The 12,048-nt window shown below is 44.3% G+C and overlaps 1 protein-coding gene across 1 annotated transcript in view; it reads left to right on the top strand.

Annotated features, from left to right (window-relative positions):
* The window catches only part of FANCC (FA complementation group C), a 325,895-nt gene that overhangs the window by 278,194 nt on the left and 35,653 nt on the right, over positions 1–12,048 (top strand). The window contains exon 8 of the mRNA XM_040245158.1: positions 5,898–6,054. Within this exon, the coding sequence (XP_040101092.1) occupies positions 5,898–6,054 (157 nt within the window). The remainder of the gene's footprint in view (positions 1–5,897; positions 6,055–12,048) is intronic.

Genomic DNA, 12,048 nt, shown 5'->3' with positions numbered 1-12,048 from the left:
TGTTGAAGCCTGGCTTGGAGAATTCTGAGTATTACTTTGTTAGCGTGTGATGGGATGAGTGCAATTGTGCAGTAGTTTGAGCATTCTTTGGCATTGCCTTTCTTTGGGATTGGAATGAAAATTGACCTTTTCCAGTCTGGTGGCCACTGCTGAGTTTTCCAAATTTGCTGGCATATTAAGTGCAGCACTTTCACAGCATCATCTTTTAGAATTTTAAATAGCTCAACTGGAATTCCATCACCTCCACTAGCTTTGTTCATAGGGGTGTTTCCTGAGGCCCACTTGACTTCACATTCCAGGATGTCTGGCTCTAGGTGAGTGATCACACCATCGTGGTTAGTAGAATATTACTCAGCTATAAAAAAAAGAACAAATTTGAGTCAGTTCTAGTGAGCTGGGTGACCTAGAGTCTTTATACCAAGTGAAATAAGTCAGAAAGAGAAAAACAGATGTCGTATATTAATGCATAGATATTGAATCTGGATAATGGTACTAATGAACTTATTTGCAGGGAAGGAATAGAGGCACAAGTATAGAGAATGGACTTGTGGACCCAGTGGGGGTGAGAGAAAGTGGGACAAATGGAGAAAGTAGCATCAACATATGTACACTATCATGTGTAGAATGGATGGCTGGTGAGAAGTTGCTTTTTAACACAGGGAGCCCAGTCTGGCGCTCTGTGATGACCTAGATGGGTGGGATGGGAACTGGAGGGGGGGCTCAAGCAGGAGGGGATAAGTGTGTAGTTGTGGCTGATATGTGTTGTTGTGCAGCAGAAGCCAAACAACATTGTAAAAATTTAAAAATAAAAGATAGATGATTCAAATACTGAACATGGATCCATAAATTTAATCATTTACAGCAGTTTGTAGACTGTGCTCTGAATCAAGAGTAATAAAAAAAAATTGTTAACATATACATTTTTCAAACTGTGTCTGAGAATAGAACAAAAATTATGTACTTGGTACTTGGTATAGAACTTATACAACTCTCATGTAAATTTGTAACTAAGCCGTATTTTTTAGTTCAGGTATTCACTGGAACTACCATTCAGCTGCCTTTTATATTTGTTCATATCCATCTACTGTTCATCATTCTCAACATTTCCTGCCTCTCTGCCCTCGGCACTGCCCAGCCATTGCGACCTCATGGTATTAATAGAAATCACATTTGTGCATGTTGCTGCTCAGAGGGCTTAGCAGTGGGTCTATCTCTGATGAACTCTCACTGAAGTGAGATACTTTTCTAATGATGTACATATTTATTTCAGTAGATCCTTTTAAAAAGACAAGGTGTGATTAGAGCAGATCAAGGAATGTCCCTGTTACTTAGGAAGGGAAGAGAAATTCTTCCTTCTGTACCTCAGAACCTCCTGCTTCCCAGGGGCTTTCTGGCTCTAAGACAGGCTATCCACGTCCTCCCCCTGCTCCCAAGGGGTATTCTTCTTTCTCAAGAAAGCTGAACAGAAATCCCTTCCCAGGAGTCTGTTAATGTGGCTAAAATTGGCTGATAGCCTGGACTTTGGAAAAACTTCCTTAGACACTGAAGGAAGTGAAAACAGGCTCTAGGCATCTAACTCACCCAGGAAAACTGTCTGCTCTCACCCACCCCATATCAGGCTCCAAACTGAAGCAACACCCTCCACTCTCCTGCCTGCAGAGTAGAGAGGCTTAGGTATAACCTGAGGCACAGGACCAGCTCCAGCATCAGACCTCCTGGGTTTAATCAGGGGTGTGAGACCTTGGTCCCTCTCCAGCCTCAAAAGATAAGAGTAATAATGGTACCTGTTTTGTAGGATTGTTATGGGAATGAAGACACAAGTAAAATGCTTAGCATTGTTCGAGGTGACAAAACAGTGTTAGTGGCTCAGTCATGTCCGACTCCCTGTGACCCCATTGACTGTAGCCTGCCAAGCTTCTCTGTCCATGGAATTCTCCAGGCAAGGATACTGGAGTGGCTCGCCATTCCCTTCTCCAGGTTTCAGTTCAGTTCAGCTCAGTCGCTCAGTCGTGTCCGACTCTTTGCGACCCCATGAATCACAGCATGCCATCTCCCGGAGTTCACTCAGACTCACGTCCATCGAGTCCATGATGCCATCCAGCCATCCCATCCTAGGTCGTCCCCTTCTCCTCCTGCCCCTAATCTCTCCCAGCATCAGGGTCTTTTCCAATGAGTCAACTCTTCGCATGAGGTGTCCAAAGTACTGGAGCTTCAGCTTTAGCATCATTCCTTCCAAAGGAATCCCAGGGCTGATCTCCTTCAGAATGGACTGGTTGGATCTCCTTGCAGTCCAAGGGACTCTCAAGAGTCTTCTCCAATACCACAGTTCAAATGCATCAATTCTTCGGCGCTCAGCTTTCTTCACAGTCCAACTCTCACATCCATACATGACCACAGGAAAAACCATAGCCTTGACTAGGCGGACCTTAGTTGGCAAAGTAATGTCTCTGCTTTTGAATATGCTATCTAGGTTGGTCATAACTTTCCTTCCAAGGAGTAAGCGTCTTTTAATTTCATGGCTGCAGTCACCATCTGCAGTGATTTTGGAGCCCAGAAAAATAAAGTCTGACACTGTTTCTACTGTTTCCCCATCTATTTCCCATGAAGTGATGGGACCAGATGCCATGATCTTCGTTTTCTGAATGTTGAGCTTTAGGCCAACTTTTTCACTCTCCTCTTTCACTTTCATCAAGAGGCTTTTTAGCTCCTCTTCACTTTCTGCCATAAGGGTGGTGTCATCTGCATATCTGAGGTTATTGATATTTCTCCTGGCAGTCTTGATTCCAGCTTGTGTTTCTTCCAGTCCAGCATTTCTCATGATGTCCTCTGCATAGAAGTTAAATAAGCAGGGTGACAATATACAGCCTTGACGTACTCCTTTTCCTATTTGGAACCAGTCTGTTGTTCCATGTCCAGTTCTAACTGTTGCTTCCTGACCTGCATAGAGGTTTCTCAAGAGGTAGGTTAGGTGGTCTGGTATTCCCATCTCTTTCAGAATTTTCCACAGTTTATTGTGATCCACACAGTCAAAGGCTTTGGCATAGTCAATGAAGCAGGTTTACTCTGCCTTAATAAATGGCAGCTACTGGTCTTACAGATGACTCAGAGGGTAAAGACTCCACCTGCAATATAGGAGACACAGGAGACGCAGGTTCAGTCCCTGGGTCGAGCAGATCCCTTGGAGATAGAAATGGCAACCCTCTCCAGTATTCTTGCCTGGGAAACCCCATGGACAGAGGAACCTGGCAGGCTGCAGTCCATGAAGTCGCAGAGAGTCAGACCCAACTGAACACGCGGTGCATACACACGTGCTGGTCCTTCAGCCTCTCCCACACTGCATCTGGCCCATCAGTATTCAGCCTAAAACACCACCTGTCAGGAGCACACCAGGCCACCAGCCCTGTGTGGCTTCCTCTTGTCAGTCACTCCCAGCGTAGTCGTCCCTCTGAAGACCAGTCTGCAGTGCTGACTGCACTTCCACTCCTGTCTTCATTGACTTGCCAGCTTCCATCACCCCATCCAACCCTCAACCTGCTGAAACTCCTGAGGCGCAGGCCTGGGCCCTCTTTTCACCCCGCTCAGACTTCTGTCCTTTGGAGTTCTCCTTCATTTTCACACCGCTCCATGCCAGCGTGACAGCTCCCAAATATAGATCTTCAGCCCAGACCTCTCCCCAGAACACTTCCAACTTGGATATTCAAGGACCTGTTTCATATCTCTGTTGGACTGTGCCTCAGACATTCTAAACCCACCTACCCCAAACTTAGCTCTTAGTAAACCCTTCACCAATTTTTTCTTCCATTCTTTCCATTGAGTAAATGGTACGTCTGTCCATCTTGTAGCTCAAGAAACTTGGGACAGTTTTGATTCCCACCTCATGTTCACCCCCTCATCAAATTCATCACCAGTGTCTCTTGACATTACTGCTAAAATACATTTTACTCCTTCCCCAGTGCCACCCAGGTCAAGCTCCCTCTGGAATTTTGTACCCACTCAGCACTCAGGTCTCCATGCAGTGGTCAGAGTGATCTTTGAAATGTAAATTGGGTCCTGGCACTCCTCTGTTTAAAACCTTCTGGGCCAGAATAAAATACCAGACGCTGGCCTTGCCCTTGGTCCTGCACAGCCTCATCACCAGCCGCCTCACCTTTGCCCTCTTCATCTGACACGGCTGCAGCGCCCCCTGCGGAGGCCTCCTCCCACCGCCCTCCATGTTGCCTGCCCCACCACGCTGTGCATGCTGCACGCTGTCTCTTCAGTTGTGTCCAGCTCTGTGAGAGCCAATAGATGGTAGCCCACCAGGCTCCTCTGTCCCTGGGATTCTCCAGGCAAGAATACTGGAGTGGGTTGTCATGCCCTCCCCCAGGGGATCTTCCCAACCCAGGGATCGAACCCCTGTCTCCCGCAGCTCCTGCAATGCAGGTGGATTCTTTATCGCTGAGCCACCAGGGAATCCCTCCCACTAGGCTGATCTCCAGCTAAACTCAACTGGAGAGGTTGTCTGTGACCACCTGGTCTCACCTGGGCCCCTCCTGATACTCTGTCCTTCCTTGGCCTGTCCTTTTCCTTCACTGTCTTTATCACAGTTTGATGTATGTGTATGTGTCAGAGTGAGGGGGAGTCAGAAAGAAGGTCAGATGAGGGCCAAGCCTCCCTCCCTTTCTCCTGCCCTACTGCCTGCTCTGGTGGACAGACCCTGAAACTCCTCAGCTTCTTCTAGTCTTGCCTCAGTGTTGATCTTCAACAAGGTCTACAAGAGTTATGCCAAGGGAGAAGAGAAAAAGAAACGACTAGCAATTCCTACCCTGTGTCTTTGCCTATTCACTTCTTGCCCCTATACCCTAATTCCTGGGCTTCATGCCAGCTCCTGCAGAGAAATGGCCCAGAAGTGATGGTGAAGGGAAAGACACTGGAGGGGTTGTTGGGTATGGGAAGCATTTGTGCCCCCACTTTTGTTTGTCTTATTAAAAGCAGTGAACATCTTTAGCAGAACCTGGAAGGTGCTGCAGGTGAAAGGGCAGGAAGCCTTGGAAAAGCAGGGCCAAGAGAAGAAGAACAAGTCTCACCAGGCCCAAATAGGCCCAGTGTTAACAGGCAGGAGCCCCACCCCCACCCCCGACTGTGGCTCAGAGTAGATGGATGCCCCCTCATGACCCCTCCCAGGAAAAGCAGAGCCCCTGATTCACTGACGTGACATAGGAGGAAGCTCCAAATACATTTTCCTATAGAAATGTAACTACACTTAGTGGTGAGTCTGTAGAGTATCAGGTTGGGGATCAACTATGGATCAGCCAGGCCATAACCACCTTTTATGATGTTATTACTAAAGAAAGATTTCAAGAGACTTATACAGTGGTTAAATATTTACTATGTGCCAAGAACTGTGCTCATCATTGTACGTGTGTTATTATTGCATTTGATCCTTCTTACAACACTAGGAGGGAGGTAGGCCCATTTTACAGGTGAGTAAACTTGAGGTTTAGAGGTTAAGTAACTTTTCTAAGGTCATACAGTGAGTAGGTGGTGGCTCTAGGACTCAAACCCAAGTTTGATTTCACATGTTAAACCACTGTGGTGAAATGTCAAACATAGCTATTTCTTAAATTAGGAACTATGTTTGCCTGAATATCTCAAAGCCCTTTTCCATCAACATTTTTTTTTTATCGTTCTCTTTATATCATCACTATATATTTGTTTGTCCTTTTTGAAAACATTTTTTTCCCCTTTGGTCAAAATAAGTTACTTGGTAAATATTCATTTGATATTATAAATATTAACTGCTATTGTGGCCATGATGAAGGAAAAAAAGATTTGTATTTGTTATTGTATTTTGATATCTTAATCTTTTTTTCAGAGGCTCATTTATATTTAAAGTTTTGTTTATTTCTTACTGAAAGGAAGAAGATTTCTCTCCCCACGTCAGCTATACTCTGCCTCTGGCTTCGGCACCTTCCCAGCCTTGAAAATACGATGCTTCATCTTTTTGAAAAGCTCATCTCCAGTGAGAGAAATTCTCTGAGAAGGATCGAATGCTTTATGAAAGATTCATTGCTGGTATGTGCTGGGTTTTGATGAGGAGAAAAATCCTTAAGGAAGATGCTGCATATTCTTTTAATCAGCAAAAGGAGAAAATGTAAACAAATGAGCAGTTGGCACCTTTTAAAATCATCATCTGTCTACATTTTATTTTTGAAATACCTAATGTCTGAGGCTTTTCTCCTTGTGTTAAAAATAGGGCAAGGGAATTCCCTAGCAGTGCAGTGGTTAGGACTCGGTACTTTCACTGCCTCAGGCCTGGATTCGGCCCCTAGATGAGGAACTAAGGTAATGTAAGCTGAGTGGCACAGCCAGGAAAAAAAAAAGGTTATCACTACGACTTTCCTGGTGGCTCAGATGGTAAAGCATCTGCCTACAATGTGGGAGACCTGGGTTTGATTCCTGGGTCAGGAAGAGTCCCCTGGAGAAGGAAATAACAACCCACTCCAGTACTCTTGCCTGGAAAATCCCATGGACAGAGGAGCCTGGTAGGCTACAGTCCATGGGGTCGCAAAGAGTTGGACACGACTGAGCGACTTCACTTCACTTCATGCCTTATATTGCACATTCACAAGAATTGACTTTTGGCCAACAAATTTCTCATTTCCGGCTTCCTTGGTGACTCAGATGGTAAAGCATCTACCCGCAATGCAGGAGACCTGGGTTCAATCCCTGGGTTGGAAAGACCCCCTGGAGAAGGGAATGGCAACCCACTCCAGTAGTCCACCCTGGAGAATCCCATGGACAGAGGAGACTGGCAGGCTACAGTCCATGGGGTCGCAAAAGACTCTGGCAGCACTGAGCACACACAGCACACACCCTGTGAACAAAGTGCTGTTCACTCTCCAAGCAGGAGTGCTGGAGTGGGTTGCAGTGCCCCCATCCAGGGGATTTTCCCAGCCCAGGGACTGAACCCAGATCTCCCGCGTTGCAGGCGGAGCCTTTACCAGCTGAGCCACCAGGGAAGCCCCTATCAACAACAGGAGGAATCAATTAACAAAGAAAGTCAGTCAAAAAGATAAACTTCTAATCCTTCACTGGAGGAAAAAACAAATACTTAAAAGATACAAAATGACACCCCCAGAAAAATGGTTAAGACAACAAAGTAACTACAAAGAATTCTGTCAGTTATTTTGGGGTTAGGCTGCCATCCCCGAACCCCTACCTCTATGCAGGGGCTGCCCAGTCTCCCCTCTACTCAGAACTTCCCAGGCCTGGGCAGTGCGGCGCTCAGTGGACCAAATGGGCCCCATTGCCTAATCCAGTGTCAGGGGCCCAGGCTAGCAGGGTGTCCTCAGAACCTGACCAATCCGGTGTTTTCCCTCTGTGGGAGGCATCTCTGGAATTTATGTGCATTTTTGTAAGAGTCGGAGTAAAGACCAAAGCACTCTGAATAAACAATTAAAGCTCTCCGGGAGGTTTCATGCTTCCGGGCCTCCATCTTACAGGAACCTCGTGGGCTCCAACAGGCTTTCTTACTCGCTTTTGTCACTGAGCGGAGATATGGTGCAGAGATTTGTTTCCTCTTGTACAGATGGAGAAAGTTAGTTCAAGAGAAATGGTGAACAGTCAGATCTTAAGTTGGTAGCCAGGAAACTGGGCTGGAGAGTGTTCCCCTGCCCGCTGAGCTGAGGCTTGTGTTGGGGGCAGGGTGTGTCTGTCTCTGCATACAGCGCACTGAGGTTGGCTGAGTTTACACAGCCTCCACCTAGATAGCTTCTGTTTGGTTAATCCAGTTAGAATTTAGGTTTTCTCTCTCTTTCAAATTGGAGGCTGTATGAGAGAATCATAATTGAATCTGCTGCCTTCTTCCTATATTCCAGCTCTCTTTTTGGGTCCTGATCAGTCCCTACCAGGTCAAGGGTGTGACTGTGGCCCTGCTTACCTTCTCCCTGTCTCCCAGGCTCCTCTTTGCCTTCCCATCTTGGGGCCTCCAAGGGGACCACGGATAGGGTCACAGTGACCAGCAGCCATGCTGCGTTCATCTGTAAGTTAGCTGGCCCAAATCAAACCCTACTGATTTAGACATATACAATATTTGATTAAAAAAAAAAAAGAAAAGAAAATAGATATAACGATTGAAAGAGTCCAAAGAGAAAAAGAGATACTTTTAGGGAAATTCTGCTTGAACTCATCTTTCAAAACAGTTGCATTAAAAAAAAAAAGTTGCATATTAAGGTGAGAAATAAGAATGTACCTTATATAAAAATAACTATAATATTCAAAATAAACAAAGGCTTTTAGAAGTCCTGGCAGCCCATTCCAAACATTACCTTTATTGTCAGGTAAATCTATTTCTAACTGAAAGATACGTGTTATAGTTTCATTTTCTCTGGTCCTTTTTCAGTGGTAAAATATAGTAACTGAGCTATTTCCTTGCTTTCAAGGTCCTTATTAAATTTTCTTTAAGTCTTCTCTCTATGGAAAAATTCCAGTTTCATCACCGTAAGTTGATTTGATTCTGCAACCTTGTGATTCTTCTCTAAATCTTCTTTGTGCCCTTTTTACCTGTGGTCCTCATGCCTGAGCCTGTCATTAAACCCAGGATGACAGAGAGAGAGAGAAAGCAGGCATTCCTGGTAAACATTGCATTGTATAACCTTCAGTCTCCAGTTTACGGTTTAAAATCATTTCCCCCCAAACAGTTTTGAAGTCAGTTGATTTACAAAAGCATTTATCAGGATCATGTGTGTAGAGGTTCAGAGCTTCCATTATGGTTAAAGGGGGATTTCAGAGGGTGTTATTGTGTTTAATTTATTGTGGCATTGGCAGGATGTAACCCCTCTGTTGCCTTATGGTTCAAGGAGGTAATTACAATACAGAGCTGCAGGTCCTTGATTGGCGTGGGCTGCTCTCCTCAGGATCCTGGGCCCACAGTGCCACACAACCAAGCAGGCTGGAATAAGCCTGTGACGTGACTGAGTGATTGGAAGGGTAACCTGAAGAACGTGCTTCCTGATTGCATCATCTGCTTCACTTATCAGATCACGGTATCTCGCGGCCCTGACGGGACCCTGCGGAAGTATCAGAAAGATCTGGAAGACTCGGATAGGACAGGACTGCTGTGCTTTCCTCTAGAAGTAACTTGATGCCTATTACATTAGAGTTGGATTCTGAGAGTAATTAAAGTGTGATGGTCTAGTAACTTGTATTTTATATGGAGCACTGTTAATTATGTTTCCATCTCTTGGGACTATCCAGAATTAGCCCTAGAAGTTCTATAGTTACCAAGATGTTGCAAAAACAAAAGATAAACGTGTTGTACAGGTTGTACAAAGTGAAATGGTCTCTCCAAATGTTCTGTGGCGTCTCAGGGCCTCCAGGCTGGGTATTTTCCATTAAGACTATGAATAATAAGGTGCTGACCTAAGAGTCACCTGAATTCTAAGTGCATGTGTATGTTTTTTGACTTCTAAAATAAAAGGAAATTTTCAAAACCTGTTTCTTTTTGAGGTGCGCTGTCTGACTCTCTTAGGCTGGACCTCCCCCAGGTCTATGGCCGCCTGCCACATTTGATGCTCCTAAATAAATCGAGGTCTTAGCCTCAGTTTGTCATCTACTTAGCAGACTGACACTTTGCAAAAGCAGATGGTCTTGTGTTTCCCTTGACAGAACAGGCAATGGAAGACCATATCCATAGCTTCAGACCTGACCTTTAAAACTCATGTCACCAACAACAGTGAAAGCCACTTGCTAATTATGCAGCTTTCTTGGCACTGTTTGGTTTCCCAAGGCTGGCCCCAAATCAGAAGGATGTTATATTTTCCAGTTACAATTCTGTTTGCGGAGCCCAGAAAGCTATTGTTTATATTCTACATTTGAATGAAAAGTGCTGGCTGGGTGGCACTGTGCTTGGCTGCCCTGCTGCATGCCCGGGCTGGGATATACCCTGGTTCCCATGCCCTCCCATTCGATCCTTCATTGGCTGGCCTCACATGCCGCCTGCCCCTCTAGCTGGGTCCAGAGATTTGCTCACGAAAGAGTGCAGCGGGAGGGGAAGAAAGGGGGATTGGTTTTGTTTATTAAGATTTTAAATCAGGAAACACTCCTGGTGTTTCTCTTCATAGCTCCACCAAAATTAGTTCTTTATCTTGTCAAGTGTACCTCAATAAAGATAGGGTTAAAAAGTAGTTCTTAATCTAATAAGAGCTTAAGAATTGCAAACCTGCAGATAACTCAGTGCCCTCCTTGACCTCCCTCATATGAGATAAGATGCATTCTTGTCTCCATTCTCCAGATAGTAATCACAGCCACTTCAAAAAGAAAAAGAGACTTATTTTACGCTGAACTCCAAACACAGTTCCCCTTTAATAAAAGATTATACCGAAGAATTAACTCTACATCCTGGGTGATGTCATTTTTCTCTGCTTGAGTAACTTCTTACTAATGTTCTAGGGTTTTTTTCTTTTCCTGCTTCCTCATTAGCAGTCTTTTAAACATTTCTTTTTTTCTTTGAGCTCTTTAATGTGAGGCATGTAATTTAACAAAAGCTAAAGTAGACAATTTAGCAGTGATCGAATAGAGAAGTGTGGAGGTGGTTTATGCTTGTGGCTAAAAGGTAAAAAGAAGCATCTCAGACAATAACTGCACTTTCCTGCATCGACCTCAGGGGGGCACCAGATCACCCAGCACCGTGAAGAAAAGAGACCTAGATGGCAAGTTCTGTTTTCACTGTTGGGAGGCAGGCCTTGGCAGCCAGTCAGAGATGAAGAGAGGGAAACAAAAAAACAAAACAAAACAGGGCAGTAGTTGACCCAGAAGGTCACTGCCACTCAGAGACTGAGCCAGGAAGCAGCAGGGGGCTGAGGAGCCGTCTTCCCACCCAAGCTACACAAGCCAAGGGGAGAGAGGCCGCTGGGCCAGGCGAGACGAGGACCTTGAGGTCTGGGGGGCTTTGCTCGGCTTCCAGAGCTGGCATCCCTGTGTCTTAACGTTCTCAGACAGCGCGGGTGAATTTAAAACACAAAAGTACATTTGGTACTTGTTAAGATTTTTTCTTAAGCTCAGAAATGACAGATTTATCACTAATTAAACAATAATTTCATTATAGAGTACTGAAAAAAAATCCTGGTAGTATAAACAACATCTGGTAAAGATTAAAAAGAAAGAATAATTTTTCCAAGCTCAAATTTGATGAAAGTAACACAAATGTTTTGAAACAAAATAGATCTTAAAGTGCAAAAGGGATATTTACAGTCTTAACTTTGGTATTTTGAAAGTAGAAAAGAAGAAAATGGCATAATAAAAAATACATGTTTATAAAGGTGCCTTATTTTATATGACAGATATGAAGATTTTTTTATATAGGTAGTTTTTCTTTAGACCAAATTGTTTTTGAACTCAAAAGAGTCTATTGAAATGAAACTTACAAAGAATTTTTTAAGAGGAGTGTTATTTTTTGATGAATAGTCACCTTTTAATTTACATACATAGATTAACACAAGGGCTTCTGCCTGTCAAGGGTTTGGATGAGTCAGATACACAGTGGGATATGTTGCTGGCCATAACAATAGACCATGAAAGAGAATCTACCTCAGGCTTACCGAACTTCAGTTTATCTCTCACCTGAAACTTCTCTATTTTTTAGGAAAAATATGTGTAAAAGGTGATAAATGAAGAAGGCTTGAGAATTTTGTTTCCATGTCTTCACTGCCTTTTTGTTTTTTACAAGAGGAATTCACTTTTCTCAGTGCATTACCTCAAATCATAGTTTAATTTCCCTTTCTGGCTTGTATTCTCTCTCTCTCCTCTCCCCATACTCTTTCCATCTCACACAGATTCATAAAATGATAGGAAAAAAGGAAAGATTTCCTCCTGAGAATTCTCAGGTGGCTAGTAATAATCGTTGATGAACTGGGATGAACATAAGAGGTTAGGCACCAGGGAGGGCTTCTCTGGTAGCTCAGCAGTAAAGAATTCACCTGCAGTGCGGGAGCCGCAGGTGACATGGGTTCAGTCCCTGCATCAGGAAGATCCCCTCAAGGAGGGCATGGCAACTCACTCCAGTATTCT

The sequence above is a fragment of the Oryx dammah genome, unplaced genomic scaffold (assembly GCF_014754425.2).
Source record: "Oryx dammah isolate SB20612 unplaced genomic scaffold, SCBI_Odam_1.1 HiC_scaffold_1, whole genome shotgun sequence".
Taxonomy (NCBI): Eukaryota; Metazoa; Chordata; class Mammalia; order Artiodactyla; family Bovidae; genus Oryx; species Oryx dammah.
This window is presented reverse-complemented; position numbering and strand designations above follow the sequence as displayed.